The sequence below is a fragment of the Mauremys reevesii genome, linkage group 22, assembly GCF_016161935.1.
Source record: "Mauremys reevesii isolate NIE-2019 linkage group 22, ASM1616193v1, whole genome shotgun sequence".
NCBI classification, from domain to species: Eukaryota; Metazoa; Chordata; order Testudines; family Geoemydidae; genus Mauremys; species Mauremys reevesii.
This window is the reverse complement of record NC_052644.1, coordinates 7,470,378-7,486,567: the sequence shown is the minus strand read 5'-3', so window position 1 is coordinate 7,486,567 and position 16,190 is coordinate 7,470,378. Positions and strand designations below refer to the sequence as shown.

General features: G+C 53.7%; 1 protein-coding gene across 5 annotated transcripts in view; it reads right to left on the bottom strand.

Annotated features, from left to right (window-relative positions):
- Window positions 1–16,190, bottom strand: part of LOC120388096 (CLK4 associating serine/arginine rich protein) — a 44,122-nt gene that overhangs the window by 14,339 nt on the left and 13,593 nt on the right. For all 5 annotated transcript variants that reach the window (XR_005590491.1, XM_039509675.1, XM_039509678.1 and 2 more), the window contains 10 exons: window positions 13,107–13,208; window positions 11,400–11,479; window positions 10,703–10,787; window positions 9,786–9,931; window positions 9,204–9,300; window positions 8,161–8,239; window positions 7,694–7,767; window positions 3,021–3,062; window positions 2,465–2,686; window positions 25–282 (listed from right to left, as the gene is read on the bottom strand). Coding sequence is in view for 4 of the 5 variants with exons in the window: in XM_039509675.1 (XP_039365609.1) it covers window positions 25–282; window positions 2,465–2,686; window positions 3,021–3,062; window positions 7,694–7,767; window positions 8,161–8,239; window positions 9,204–9,300; window positions 9,786–9,931; window positions 10,703–10,787; window positions 11,400–11,479; window positions 13,107–13,208 (1,185 nt within the window). In the remaining variant the exon portion in view is untranslated. The remainder of the gene's footprint in view (window positions 1–24; window positions 283–2,464; window positions 2,687–3,020; window positions 3,063–7,693; window positions 7,768–8,160; window positions 8,240–9,203; window positions 9,301–9,785; window positions 9,932–10,702; window positions 10,788–11,399; window positions 11,480–13,106; window positions 13,209–16,190) is intronic.

The window sequence follows — 16,190 nt, the reverse complement described above, 5'->3', positions numbered from 1 at the left end:
TGCACAGCTCCGGGTGGGACGTACCTGGACCTGCGACGGGAGCTGTACCGGCGGCCCCGATCGGCCGAGTGTGATCTGGAGCGCCGGCGGCCATCCCGTGAGCCCCCTCCGGAGTAGCGCCGGCTCCTGCTGCGGGAGCGGGAATACCGTCGGCTGTGGGAGCGGCGGTACCGGCTGGACCGGTGGTGGTGCCCACCGGCTCGGTGGGAGCGGGAGCTGGAGCGGGAGCTCGAAGAGGACGAGGAGGAGGGGGATGAGGAAGAGGAGGAGGAGGAGTGTCTCCTATAGAGGACAGAGACAACGCAAGCCATTCACAGAGGGCAGAGATGTGACACGGGGTGCCAAAGAACCACAGCGCGCCAAGGTCCCTGCCCTTCCCCTAAGTAGCACTGGGCAGACTCAGCCCCTGGTCTCTGCCTCCAGCTAGCACAGCCAGCACCAAGAAGCAGGGCTTGGCATGAAGGAGGAACAAGCATGTTGTGACGGTTGTTACCAGCTCTTCCCCCAGTCCAGCTCCGAGACACTCTCAATTAGCAGCTCCTCAGAGCCAGGAGACCATGGCAAGTGGGCTGCGGGGCCACACGAAGGCATCAGAAAACCTCCCCCTCCCTGCCGCCAGGATCCCTGCATGCTGGCTCAGGAGAGGGCTAAGAAACAGACAGCAGTGCCCCAAATGACTCACAGCATGTCCAGTGGCCCCTGCTCCCCCAGCAGCGTCCCTATGCTTCAGCTGCGGAGAGAACCCTGTGGACCAGCCCCACCTACTCTGCACCATCACCCCCCAGTGGCTAGCGGCTCCGCTCCAGTCCCCAGGGGAAGGGCTTGCACATCAGTGGCTGCAACGCAACTGCCTGCTGCCCAAGTCCCTTGTGCACAGTGTGAGAGCATCTGGGGGTGTCCAGGGCTCACTGACAGGGGGAGCCCCAACAGGAGGGGCTCAGTAACTCATGTCTGTCCTTCCGCTACCAGAATCCTCCACCATCCCTTCCTCACTGGGGACCCTCAAAGGTAGGCTGCAGGGAGAATGGTGGGGCCAAGGCCTTCGTGCAGCCAGAGGCTGTGAAGGCTCGTTAGGCTAGTCCATTCTGGTCTTTCCCGTCTGCCCCAGAAGACCCTACAGAGGACAGGGCTAGCAGTGACTGCCATAGTCCCAGAGCACGCAGGGGAAACCCAATTGCGATGGTACAGGCTGGTCAGCCCTGTCTCAATGCAGGTTTGGCACCATCCTACCACAATGCTGGAGAAAAGCCTTAAGGGGAGGGGCGTGATAACACTTAAGAGCTGAGGCCGTGCCCAGACCTGGGTCCTCCAACGAGGCCTCCAGCAAGGTACAGGCGCCACACCGGGCTCAGCTCTGGCTGGCACAGTGAGTGAGGAGGGAAGTGGTTCTGAGAAACACCGACGGGAACGCTGGGCTCTTCTCACAGAGGCCTCTTCTCACATGGCCTCTCTGCCTCAGACAGACAAGTGGCTTTGCAGTCCTGAGGGCTGGGGGACTGGACCATCACCATCCTGCCACGTGGGCCACAGGAAGGCTCCAACGTGCGACAACTCTCCCATGGGGCAGAGCTACTGGGGCAAACTGGGATTCTGGCTCCTGGCAATGCTGCAGGGGGGCACTGAGAGGGGCAGTAATGTTAGGCAGTGCCAGCCCAGACGCCAGGACATGCAGTTCCACTTGAGGGCACCACCCAGGGGCTCTGCAGAGTGTCTGCCCGCTCCATCTCCCTACACAGCCTTGGCCAAGTGCTGTGCAACGGGGCGCAGGTGGAGCCTCCGGCTCAAGCTAGTTAGCCACAGACACACAATGGCAATGATGCAGCCACGGCCCTAAGGCCAGGCGCTAGCTTGGTCTATACGGTGCATACGAGGCACTTGACAACCCTGTGAGCTCTCGGCCTGCACCAAGTGCCCTGCTCGTCTGGAGAGGGAGCTGGGACAGGCCAGTGCGCCGAGAACAGGGGCAGGAGAAGGGCAGGGAACGCGAGGAGAGGAGAGGACGGGATATTGTGGGCAAGTAGGAGAGCTGCCCCTTTCCAGCTGCCAGATCCCCCATGTCCTAGAATCTCTCCCCATCCCTGACATGCCAGGTCCCTTCCCTGGGCCCCAGGACGAGCTGCCCCCCGGAGTTCCTCTCACAGGTCGAGGATCTGGCTATTCAGGGCTTTCCAGGCACTGTCTACCCAAACAGGCCTCTTGCTCAGTGTCCTGGAGAGTGCCCCCAACTGGCCACCCCACACAGCACCTGGCCAACCCACGGGCAGGGCTGACAATGAAATGGCAGCTGGAAAGGACGGGATGCCAAGAGCTCTCACTGGACAGGGTCTCCAAGCAGGGGCAGCTTGGCGTGGTGCCCATCGGGGGCACAGAGGGTGCAGGCCGATCACGTAGATGGGCCGTTAGCCCCTGCTGAGTCTCTGGTGTTAAGGTTTGGGAAAGCGAGCCAGGCGGGGGAGTTACCGACCGGGAGGAGGCGCTATGACCTGCTGCAGCGCTGCCCTGATGCACTTGGGTGGAGCGCGGCTTGCCAAGGGAGACGGCTTTCCCAGGGACTCCTCCGGCTTGAGCAGCAGCTGCTTCCTCGTCACTGCCCCCGAAGCTGGTGATGAACGTGATCTTCTCTTCTTGGCCCGGGGAAGGCGAGCGAGAGCGCGAGCGGGATTCGGAGCTGGATTCTGAAGGTGATCTGGGGATGAAGGGAGAACAGAAGGGCTGCTTCACTGTGGGAGGTGGAATTTACCAAAAGCTCCCCCAGGGGGGCAGCACACTGGGGTAGATGCAGTTTCTGGACCCCTGCTGAACCTTCAGCTGCAGCAGACCAGCATGTACTGTAGCACCTGCTCCAGCAGGGGGTGACCTTCCCCCAGCCCAAGGGCCCCTCAGAAACAGCCAGAGTCTGTCAACTACAAGAATCCCCAGAGACTATTGCTGCAGTGGCCTCTCCCCCAGGAGTGGCGGAGGCAGAGCAAACCACTCCTGCCATGCCCAGCAAGCCATGCCCAGCAGCTACAGGCACTCACCGTTTGTAGGGATCGTATGTGGGGCTGTCTCTCCTCGCATAGCTGCAAAGAGAGAACACGTTATGGAGAGCCTGTGGCAATGACCATGGAGAGATCCAAGGAGCACAGCCTGACACGTGGCCAGCAGCCAGGTGCCCTGTGGAGTGACCAGCTGGCAGCACAGCCAGGCCGCTCACTCTCCCCAGTGCCCCACTCAGAGCAGGAAGCAGGGCAGAGCTACTCCTCTTGGATTTAACCCACCCCACTAGGGTCACAGCCCCCCACAGACCTCATCTACTGAATGGAGCAGAGGCCTCTCCCAGAGAGGGAAGGTAACCCCGGTGCACACGGCCTGTGCTGGCTCTACGTGGAGGTGAGAACACGGAGGTACCAGCTGCGGCCTACAATGTGTTACCTGGGCTGTGGGGGCCGGGTGACAGGGCAGCAGCAGCCCTGGGGCTCGCGAGGGGTGGGGCTGGGACCCCTGGCCCCGCAGGGCAGCCTGGCCAGACCTCTCTGCGCTGGGCAGCTGAGAACCCAGCAGACCCCCGGCATGCAGGCCGGCCTATAGCACACAGCTGAGCTGGGCCACAGCTGTGCGCTAACTGGGCTGCATGCGTCCCCGCAGGCTGAGTACCGCTGTGCATCACAAAGAGCGAGAGGACAGAAGAAGCCTGTTGGCCTACGATGCTTGAAAAATTATCAGTTGCATCAGAATCGGCTCTGGATTTAACTAAAGCCCAGGAAGGAAGTTTCCTAAGTTTGTGTCTGCTAGGGAGAATGACATTGCAACTAGGTCATATCCAGTTAGTCCCTGGGACCAGGCGATCTGGTGCTTCTATTTTGCCTGTTGCTAGTGTGTTGCTGGGTAAAGATATGACAACTCTAATCAGGTTGATATCACAGCCAGGGCACAAGGAGAGCATGAAAGTGATTTAACTGCGTTACCCATTGACAGTGTGGAAACTTGTAACTAAGCTAGTGTGTGCTGAGCCTGGTAACCTGTGTGTTGCCAGTGAGGAAAGGGAAGGAGAATGCCTCTAACTATGGAGTCCAGCAGCTTGCCTAAAAGGGGTTGTATAAAAATCCTCCTAATGGGCCAGAGGTGATTGAGTGTAAGTGACAATCAGGAGGAGTTTGGTTGTGGCTCCGCAGAGCAATGCTTCTGTGGAGCAAGATAAACGTGAATTGTTGCTTAAAGAAGGTCCTAAGAAGAATCTTCGTGGTTGTTTTTGCAAAGCAGTTGGCTGTAACTGAGGGGTGTGGAAGTGAATTGAGGTAGATCAGGATTAATTTCTGTCCATAGAAGGCAACAGTTTGTTGAGAGATTTGTCTGAGTTCCTAACAGCCAGAATTTTTCTGTTGAAAACGGATCCACTGACTTTGCTTTAGAAAGATCCAGTGTGAATAACTTAGAGAAGGCGTCAGATGGAATGAAAATTGTCAGGGAATTTGAACGGCCCTATGAAGAAGATGAAGTGGCTGTGCTTGACCAGCTTGTTGGGAAGACGACGTTGTTGGAACATAAATGTCTCCATACTGATTCTGTAAAAAGTGAGAGTCCTGTGGCACCTTATAGACTAACTGTCTGTTAGTCTATAAGGTGCCACAGGACTCTGTCACTTTTTACAGATCCAGACTAACACGCTACCCTTCTGATACCGATTCTGTGAACAGTCTGTGACTCAGGTTCAGAGGGAGGACTGAGTAGCTGAATCTACAGAGCAGGTCAGCTGTGGAGTTCTCTCTTGAGAATACAGGGGATGGCAGGCAAACTTTCACCCCTAGACACTTCAGATATGACTTTTAGTCTCTTAGTGGACTTGACATCTGATTCTCTGTGGAAGCAGAGGTTGGTAATGGAAGGACAAAAGAACCTTGAGTCTAACTTGCTAGTGAAAATGGATGGTATCTCTTTAAGACAGAGTCCAGCCTTGGAATTGGTAATGGTTAAGAATCTGAAAATATGTTGATGCAAATTACCTGACTGATGGGAGGGGAAGGAGGAGGAGAAAGGCTTGCCCATACCATAGCTGTTAGAAAGGGGACACATCTAGTCAACCAATGGATTCTGTTACACAGAGGAGCTCAGATTTTGACCCTTCAGGACAGGGAGGAAGGGAAAAACTTCATCTTGCTAATGGAAGCCACAAGTTAACCCTAAAACGCCAAAACCTCAACAGCATTGAGCCAGAGGCTGGCATGACAAAAACGCTTGTAAGTGTACATGTGACGGATTTGATGTTAATATTATGGCTAATGTTAACTTGTGCCTTGTTTGCTGCTGATACCCAAAACTGTAAAAACGTACAGTGTGCATGATCCTTCGGAAAAACCCTTAAACATGTTGGGAGTGGTACATAAGAACTCACCATGTGCTAGAAGCCTTTAAGGTGTATTGTTTCTTTACATGACAACACACTTTATGTTAAAAGGCCTCGTGATACTGATATTTCACAGCTAGTGCCTGTAACCACCAGTCTTAAAACTTTTCACATCAGAGAAGGCATTAGAGATTTAACGTGCTGCATGAAAAGGAAACTAAGGCACGTCATCCTATTGCTTTCATGGCTAAATGCCAAGATTCCTACACCACGGAGAACATTAATATCTACATTGACTTGATGTTAACTGGGTTCCAAACATTTGCCAGAGCTTGCATGGATAAATTAACTATTTTCATTAGCTCATGGCAAGATCATATGAGACATTCAAGAGCAGATCCAATCCACTACTGGTCTAACCAAGTTTTACCTTGGTTTGTAAAGGAATTCAATAATATTGTTACTTCCAGAATGAACTTTACAAAGAAAAAGCCTGTTTTAGCCAAATATGATTTTGATGAACCATTTCTGTTAGACACTGATAGTTCCAATACTGGGTTGGAAACTACAGTAATATAGAACCAAGAATGGGAAGCTCCTATGATGTATTCAGCAGTGTCTGGGACACCCCTTCCTGCACCAATTTTGGGTTAGAGGTGTGACGTTCGTTGTCTGATTAAAATATGACCATCATTGTTGCTACCACTGTTATATAATTGCAACAGATCTTATACAAAGTGTGTCGAAGTAAGGTGTCAATAGAAAAGTTATGATTTGCTGAGTAGGATTATGCTATTTTTATGCATGTATCATTTTTGTATCTGAAGTGATGAATATTAATTATGTCCCTGTATTTCAAATGTTTGCTCATGTGGAAACACCCACAAGGTGTTTAGCCAGGACATTGTGAAGGAACTATTCAAGTTGAATGGGCCATCAAAGAACACTTAACTCACAATCAGAGGGGTAGCCCTGTTTTCTGCTTTTACAGATCCAGACTAAGAGTCCTGTGGCATCTTAGAGACTGACAGATGTATTGGAGCATGAGCTGTCGTGGGTGACATGCATCCCACAAAGTGGGTACTCAAACACAAAAGCTCATGCTCCAATACGTCTGTTAGTCTATAAGGTGCCACAGGACTCTCTGCTGCTTTAACTCACAATGGAAGACACCTCCTGTGACAGCCTTTACTATGACTAAGCAAAGCATGCACAGACATGTGACTTGCCCATGTGACTCCAAACACCATCTTGTTCCCTGTAATTTTCCACAGTGAGAACAATGGGTTTCCCTTCACTTGGCAGAAGCTATAAAAGGCCCTAGAAACATCTCCATTTTGCCTCTGGCCTGCTCAGACCTCTGGACTATGAACTTATACTAATGGGAGCATTCTAATCAAGGGATCGAGGACCTTCCAATGATTTGGAAGCAGCCAGAGACTTCACAAGCCAGCACTTTATTCCATCACTGCTACAAGCCTGATCCAGGAACTTTGCAATTACTGTATGTATTTGATTCCTTTAACCAATTTTAACTCTCACCTTCCTTTTTATAAATAAACCTTTAGATTTTAGGTATTAAAGGATTGGCAACGGCGTGATTATTGGGTAAAGAACCCTTTGTTTGATTAAATTGGTTTTAAATAACCACTCATTAAGTCTAGTGTTTTTGGTGGTGATACAAGGACTGGAATAGCTAAGGAGACTGCTTTTCTGACTTCGTTAGCCAGTGTGGTGAAATGGTGAAACAGAAGTTTCCTTTTGTTGCTGGTTTGGTATATCTTATAGGAGAATAACCACCAGTTTTGGGGTGTGTCTGCCCTATTTCTCAGCAGTTTGTCCTGTATTTGGTATTCTCAGTTGTGACCCACAAAGGAACGGTGACACCAGCCTCCCTCCTAAAGGGGTTCAGAGGAGAAGAGTCCAGACAAGGAGAGGCAGGGACAGAAGCACATGGAACATCTGGAGCTAAGCCAGCCGCCCCAAGGCCTTAAGGGACAGAGCTAGTGAATTTACCAGATCACTGGCTTATAGATTCGTGAGAGAGCAGGAGAGTCCCTACCTTACACACAGACCCCTGGCCAAAGAAAGCATCACACTGCCCGGCCCCTTGGCGAGCTTGCACTAGCAGAATCCATGTGGACGGAGCCTTTTCAGAGCCAGTTGTTTGAAATAACCACGATTCCAGGAGGAGTGTTCAGGGCCAGGGGAGCTGCCCTGACAGTGCAGCAGGGGCCAGACACGGGAGACAAGAGCCCTTGCGCCCAGGACAGCCAGAGCCAGAGGCCCCACCCCAGCACCCTGTTGCTCGCCAGCCCGCTCTGGCTGACTAGTTTGCTGCAGGGGGACATTACGTTGTCCCTGCCTTACCTGGGAGGGCTGATTTTTCTTCCTTTTAAGCGCTTCTCTCTAAACTCCCTCCTCTGTCTGCGAGAGCGACGGCCCTAGATGAGAAAGGCCCAGCACTGAGTGGCGGAGGAAAGCCTGCCAGGAACTCCCAGCCCAGGGCTCAGCACTTCCATTGCTCTACCGCAGTACTAGGAGGTGGGAAATGAGAGTCTGTCCCATCCAGCTCCTCTGGGCTGAGCTGCCCCAGCCAGGGTGCAGGCCAGCTGTGGGGAGTCCTGGCTAACATGGCCAGGTCTTTTAAAACCTCCTCTGCGTCCCACTGCTAACCCTCGGGAAGCAGGGCCTACCTGGAAAGCACAAGAGGTCTCCAGAGGGCACCGCTGACCCATGGGGAAAGGAGCTTTGCCAGGCTTGGGAAATACAGACAGATCAGAGCAGGGCTGGGAAGAGGCCTGGCTGGGACAGCCCTCCCCAGGGCTGCGCCTTACCGAGTACATGGCTTTCTCCTCCTCGAGGGCTTTGGCGTGTTTAATGGCTTCTGCCTCCTCTTTGTCCTTCCGCAGCATCCTTCCGGAAAAGGAAAGAGAGCTGGCTAAGTGCGGCTGATCCCAGCGCTCGCAGAGCCTGCCCTGCCCAGCCCCTGGATGGAGGTACACAGCACGGGGGCATGGGTGCGCTGTGACAAAGGGACTTCACTGCCACAACAAGTGATGGCAAGCAAGAGCCTCTGCTCTGCCCCCACCCTGACGCAGTCCCAGCATCTGCCTCTAGCACAGAGGCTGCTACCAGAGCGCTTGGGCCGTCAATGGAAGAGTCAAGGGCTAAGCTGGGCCTACAGCTGAACAGCGCCATCGGTACCAGGGTGCCACTGGCACAAGGGAGGAAGCTCCAAGTTGGAGCGGCCCATGCAGCAGCAGCAGCAGCGTCTGGACTGCCCCTGGAAAGCAGGACAGGTGCCACCCAAAGGGTCTTACACTAAAGTTAACTAAGCAGCCACTGCTCCCCCAGGTGCATCAGTGAAGAGAGGAGCTGCATTTAACCCTGCCCCTCTCCCTGGCTCTCCTGCCACTGGGTCAGATGCTTTGCCCCTCGACGGGAGCAGTGCTGATGCCAGAGCTGGACACTCCTCCCCACCGAGGGCTGGCACTTCACATGTATGGTAGGTGATGCAGCAGGCAGCCAGCCAAGCCAAACACACGGGGCTGCCCTGAGGCTGCACCAGCCTCTCGCCGATACCTGCAGCATCCAGACAGCCGCACACATCTGCCCCAAAGCAACCTTCTCAGTGCATGTGGGCAGAGGGGCAGCAGCAGCTTCACAGAAGCCAGGGCTGCCAAGGGCCTGCTGCCACGGGAGCCCCCACACCAACCCACAGTGGGTACATCTACCCCCTACTGCCCGCAGTAGCCACAGCTCCCCTATGTGGCTCGTGACTACGGCAATCCAACCCCCCAGAGCACCTGAAGTTCTCGGAGATGAGGTGGTGGGCCTGGAGCTCGGCTCTGGGCCCCGACTCACACGTGGGCCTTACCTGACGAAGTCCCCCTCAGCCATCCCGTACGTGGTCGCCTGTTTATTCAGGTCAGCCACCTGCTCCTGATTTAACTCATCCACATCAACTTCCACATCTGCAAGCAGAGTACTGGTGTCAGAGTGCCTGCAGACTCGCCAGCGCTCGGGGCAGACAGCAGAGCTGGGCTGCTCTCCAGCTGCCCCGGGGCCACCTGGGGTGTTGCTGGAGTATCTGCTGCACCATAGTGCAGCTGAGGTTTGAAACGTGGGGGCCACAGGACACACAACCCCAGCCAGCACCCCAGGCCCCTGCAAGCACCACCGATGCACCAAGGGAGGAGGCAACTGGGAAGGGTTAGCTGGGGTTCCCCATGTCCCCACAGCAACTGCACTGCAACACACTGCTCCCCTACACCCCTCCCCTAGAGATACACCCAGGCACCATGTAAAACAGGCATGTGCCCACCACACTGGGGAGTTGGCACCTGACGGATGAATTTGTAAGCACAAGGCCTGGGAAAGCCGGTCTGTGCGTGTGGGGTGGGGCACAGCTGGACGGGCGATATCCCGAGGCAGGACTGCCGGGGCAAGCGAGACACACCGATATCCGGAATGACTTCGTCCTCATCCGTGTTGCTGTCCTCCTCAGAGTCCTCCTCGTCTCCCCGCTTCTCCAAGGAGTTCTCGAGCTCAGCCACGGTGCTGTCCTCATATGTGTAGCCAATCGAGGCCTTCTTCTCCGCGAGCCTGGGCACAAACACTGGCTGTGAACGTGTGCTGCCAGGGCAAGGGCACGGGGCAGCCACCCGAGGTCCCTCTTGCAGCACCAGCCTCCCCTGCTCTCAAAGGGCTGCTCTGTTGACCCCCCCATTGCCCCGGTTACGTTTGAAAACCCAAAGCATAGTTAACGGAGAACCACTACAGAAAGAGCCCTGGGCACCAAAGGCCTCCCCCCACCTCAGACACATAAGCGAATCACCCCGCCCTCCCCTGAAGCAGTGCTGAGGCACCAGGCGAGGAGGGCCAGGGGAAAAGGGCTGCCTTTTTTCACATTCCAGTTCTCCCAATCGCTGGGCAGGGCCCTCCCGCAGGGCTTTGGCCAGCAGCCACCACGTTGGTGGTGCAACGCATGCAGTCTGGCACCGAGGCAGAAATAACCCAGTCTCAGGCTTCGGGACGAGCTGAGCACCGCAGGGTCCGGAAGGAATTGTCCCCGGTGCTACTCCCGTCCAGCAGCTTTATTATTCAGGAAGAGGAGGGGAGGACTTCCTCTGCAGCATCGGGTATCAGCCTCTTCCACACTCCCTGGAAAGCCTAATTCCGAGGCAGGGCAGGAAGGAAGGACTGATGCCCCCCAGGCCCGGGGAGATGGGGCTCAGAGGGCAGTGGCTGTTCATTCTGATCCAACTTGGGGCACAAATACATTCACTTCTGTCTCCTCCAAAGCATGCCTAGAGGGGCAGCTCAGCACGCACGCCACTGGGGACCAGCACCGAGCCTCTTTTCCCCCATACTCACTTCTTTTTCTCATCCTCATTGGGCTTCTGGAGTCCCCCATAGAGCTCATCAATATAGATCTGATAGAGACACTGCTCCTCCGAGACTTCAGACAGACAGACAGACAGACAAAGGAGTTACATGCCAGCTTGAGGGCAAACACCGATGCCAACAGGCCTTGATTACAGCTGAGCATCGGGGCTCATTCGAGGTGACACAGGTAAGAGGGAGCCTCTCCTGTACGCATCATCAAACCACATGGGCAGAGCAGGATCCCTGCCTCGAGAGCCGGGAGAGCGTAGGGGAACGGGGATGGATTGCTGATCCTTAATCCTAGAAGTCATTGGTTGGAATGCAGCCTGGCCCAGGAGCGGCTGAAAGCTGTTACCAGCTGACGACTGCTTGCGGACTCCAAGGTGAAGGGCTGGGTGACATGTGCAAGTTACCAAATGTGCACTAACTGCCCCCTCAGCGTTATTCTTGGCAGAGAACCCAAGAGCCGAATGGGCCATGAGGGAGAGGGAGGGAGGGTCCCTCCCTCCCTTCCAGAGGGGCTCCTGGCAGAGCACAGCAGAGCAGAAGTTCACAGAGCGGTGTCAGGAACCATGCCCTGCTGTTGCCAGCTGATACCTCTCACCAGAGCCAGCTTCTCTTCACAGCATCGCCCCCAGGGATGTCTCCGTGCCCCAGTGGACAGTGGTCTCCAACAGACACTTACTGCCAGCGAAGTCGTTCTGCACCAGACCCCTGTAGCGCTCGTAGTTACACTTCCTCTCGTCCGACTCCTGCTCAGGAGAGCTGAGAAGGAAGAACACACATTGGCACCAGGAGACAACTGGGCAGACAGGACAGAACTAAAGGTGACTGGCTCAGAAGCACCTCAGTGACTTAGCAGCCCACGGCCCATTTCCATAAGTCACTTCCTGTGAGATTCAGGCTCCCACGTCACAACTCAGCAAAGCACTTATGGAAATTGGACCCTACAGCAATTGCGGTGGCATTCTGCTAACTCCATTTTTCAAACAGTGCGACATTAACCCCTTGGTGGCTGTCCCCGTGCATCAATGACTTCCCTGGGCTATTAACAGAGCTCAGCAGGAGGCTGCACGGTTACACAGGAGTCTCCATAGGCAAGGCTGAAGCCAGCTCTCCTTTACAAACCTGGTGCAACTCTCCCTCCCCTGAAACTCAGTTGGCCTAAAGTTTCACGGGGGACAACATGCCTGGAGTTCTGGGAAATCTGGGGTGCTTGGGAGACAGGCAGGGTCGTCCCCACTTACAGCTGACTTGGCTTAGAAACATTAAGTTCAGTGAAGACAGGCTCTGAGAGGGGAGAGCTGGCTGGTGAAATTTAGTTATTGAAGCTGTTTCTGCAGGCCTCGGTACAGACTTTGCAAAGTCTGGAATCTGGATGGGAGGAGCGGCAGATGGAGGGGATGGGCAGGAAGGGAACCCATCTAGAAGTCTACTGGCCATTTCCCAAATAAATCCACCTCCAGCCCAGTCCATCCAATGCAGCTCTCTCTATACCAGGATGGGAAGCAGGGAGCCACATGGGCAGAGTTGTGCAGGGACAGAGCCTGCTCCTTTCATCTGGCAGACTCCAGACTCATCTGCCTTGGCAATTCTTATCAAATTTTTAAACTAAGGTAGATCCCAGCCCCCTTTAATCCCGGGGTCAGAGCTGCAAGTACCAGAGATCAGTTGTTCAAGGGAAAAACCCCATTTAGTGAAGTTCTGTTCCAAAATGGACTCTGTAAATGGAGCTTTCTACTTAGCTCTGCTCCATGTGTGAACCAGTCCCAGCTGGCTTTAGGGCCTCCCGCCATCAATGATTTTGGCTTTCCTTAGTGCGGCAGAGCCAACAGAGCTAAGGGAGCTGAATCCGATCCTTTCTTCAACCACAGCAGTCCTGCTTGCTTTGTTCCCACCAGCCATACCTGGGCAAGCCCATGGAGCTGCCCTGGGCCCCTTATTTGTTTGAGGGAACATTATAGCAATGACATGTGAAAAGAGACCCTGGTAGGACTCAGAGCCCGGGTCAGGTCTGTAGAGCTGGTAGATGGGGGACGAAGGAGGAGACAGTTGTTTTACTTGGAAGCCAAGCACATTTAACCCAGAACCGATCAGAACCATGGAATCCCAGTGCCACAGGGTCCTTCAAGAGCCATGTGAAGCAGATCCATGGTTGGAGAACCCACTGCAGCTCCCCATCACCACCGGTGTTGGACAGCCTGAAAAGCCAGGGGTCAGGTTACATTTACCAACCCTATGCCCTAAGGGATACCAACAGCAACAACACAGAATGCTCCCAAATCCCACTGGCCTGCACTGATCACCCAGCATTCTGTGCCCTGCTAGAAAGGAGGAGGTTGGGGGCTTCCGGAGAAGAGCTCCCAAGCAGTACTCCATGGACATGGCTTACATTGGGTTGAGCAGTGGTGGGGTGTACATGGGAATGTAGTCCAGGTGAGCTCGCACGTCAAACCGGTCAATCATGTTGTTCGTATCCCCTTGCCAGGGCATCCTGCAGGCAAGAGAGCAACAGACAAACCAAGGTCATTTAGCACCTCAACTGGCTACAAATGACAGACCTGCCAGCAAGACAAGCTGCTATGAAGAGGAAGCCTGAGGTGCTGGGGAAGTCAGTCTAGACCCAATGCAGTTCAGTCCCGTGACGTCTGTGCACTGGCTCTGCTGCATGGTACAGACACGCTCTTAGCCAGAGCCAGCGCGCAGTGACAATCTGTGTCTAGTCGGCCTACCCCAGGGATAAGCCTAACTGTGGGAAAGTGGATAAAACTTCATCAAATGTCACAATAATCTAGCACAATAACTGTCAGTGGGAAAAGGTGCCAAAGGGAGACAGAAAAACGAAAGGAGTCTAAATGGAAAGGCCTCCTGATAGAACTCATGTATGTGAGATGGACATCACGCCAGGTAAACAAAAATGTGTGGGACCGGAAATCAATGACCCCACACTGGTGTGTCAAAAACGAAGCCTAACTGATGAACAAGACAACGAAGGGGTGTGCTACTCCCTCCATCATTCCGTCTTGGGGTCCTCAAAAGGAATGACTTGGGGGGGGGAAAAATCAACAAGAACAATGCTGGGTGACTAAATCAAGGAGTAGTGATGGCTGCTACCCCCACCATCTCCTGAAACACTGGTATCCACCATACCACCACTGAGCCTTGGGCATTCTAAGCCCAAGAGAATTCTAATCCCAGACCAGGCCAAAGAGAGGGACCCGGACGACAGCACCACCTCCACCAGCTAAATCCCAAACACTATCTGGGATATGAGATTGTTATCCCGCATCTCCTTGTGCACCCCTGTCCTTCTCTGCCTTATTTCTTCTCTTTCCTATCCCTCTCCCTTTGCCTTCTGTTTAATAAGAGTCTGGCTTAGCAGGTGAAGACTGTATACACCTTTACCCCGATAGAACGCTGTCCTCGGGAGCCAAAAAATCTTACCGCATTATAGGTGAAACCGCGTTATATCGAACTTGCTTTGATCCGCCGAAGCGCGCAGCCCTGCCCCCCTGGAGCGCTGCTTTACCGGATTATATCCGAATTCGTGTTATACTGGGGCGCGTTATATCGGAGTAGAGGTGTATTTTGCAGACACCGCTGTAAGCCTGTGATCAGACAGGCAACTAAAGGCAAGGCCCTAAACAGCCTGATGCTGGTACAAGTTTGCCAGGTCTTAAAGGGGCTGATAGAAAAACACAGGCACACCACATCATCCTAACAGTATTTACCTTACAGGGGCTGATAAGATGATGTAGTGTGCCTGCGTTTTTCTAACAGTATTTGTCTTGTCTTCTAGGAAACAGGATTAGACCTTAACAACAACAGCTCCAGCCCGTCTTTTCTCTTTTCCCCACAAAGAAGAGTTATATTTGATTTCATCTAATAGACTATCCCACAAGGGTTTTTTCCCCTTCTCAAAATGGTCTCCAGCTAAAGGGAAAGGGAACTAGGGATGCTGTTGCAATAAAAGCCTCAATACTTTACATTTCAAATGCTTCAATTGTTTCTACTTCTTCTGTAATAAAAGGCTTCAGGGATTTTTAACTGTATGTTTGCCATGGCACTAAGCAGGCTGGGGTCTCTGCATACCAAACCCTGAACCTTGTTTAACACTGTGACCAGGTCACGTGACCACCTGTGACTTTTTGACCAATTTAGTCCACCTAAATTAATACAAGCAGCCACCTGTTACCCTGAGCCTTAGCGCCCTCCCTTTGAGAGTCTTGTTCTTCACCTCAGCAGGGGGAAATAGTCCAGCATAAAAACACTGGGGCACTTGGACTTTCGTCCTTTACTCACCCCCCCAGTGGGGAGGAACTTGTTACGTGTAACGGGTATCTCCTCAGAGGTGCTGCCAAAGGAAAATCCTGGGGCTTGGGGGGTCCTTTAAAATAAGGTGCAGGGGAGGGGCCTCTGCTCATTATTAACATTAGGAATTGTCCACAGAGCGTACTCAATCTGCTGGAAAACACTAGTGAAAACTGAGCACTCAGGAGGGGAAGGAGGCGGAGCCAGACACCTTAGAACTCTTTATTCCCGGGTATTTCACTCAGATTTGGCAGCTGGCAGAAAGATCTGACATGCCCATCCCTCCAATGAAGAGCAAAGCACGCAGCCAGTCCAGCTGACTGCCCACCCGTCAGTGAGCACCCCGCAAGCGTGGGGAAGAGCTGACTCGACGTTCCTGCTTCTTCTAAAGGTAAACACCAGGCAGGGCATGGTTTCGGAGGTGCCTCTATCCAGCAGGATGCAGCACTTGCCCCACTCCTGGGGTGGGGAAATGGGCAACATCTTTGAACTTGCCTCAGTTTGAAAAGAGGCCAACTTGCCTCAGGGAGGATAAAGAGTCAGAAGGAGCCCTGAGGAGGGAGGGTCTGAGCCTGGACAGTCTCCCCATAAACCACTGTCCCACAGTCAGCCTGTGCCAGAGAGAACAGTTCCCTGTGGTCTCCCATCCCCAACACAAACCTGCAGCAGGACCCCAGCTCCACAGAGAGGTTTGGCTAAGGCCTTGCCTGGGCCCTACCAAATTCACGGTCCATTTCATGGTCATAGGATTTTAAAAATCATAAATTCCATGATTTCAGATATTTAAATCTGAAATTTCATGATGCTGTAACTGTAGGGGTCCTGACCCAAAAGAGGGTAGTGGGGGCATTGCAAGGTTATTGTAGGGGGTGTGTGGTATTGCCACCCTCACTTCTGCGCTGCTGCGGCTGGCGGCACTGCCTTCAGAACTGGGCAGCCAGAAAGTGGCAGCTGCTGGCCCAGACCCCAGCTCTGAAGGCTGCATCACTGCCAGAAGCAGCGCAGAAGTGAGAATGGTACGGTGTGGTATTGCTACCCTTACTTCTGCGCTGCTGCCTTCAGAGCTGGGCCCTCAGACAGCAGCTGCCACTCTCCAGCCGCCCATTTCCACCCTTACTTCTGCGCTGCTGCTGGCGGTGCTGCCTTCAGAGCTGGGTGCCTGGCC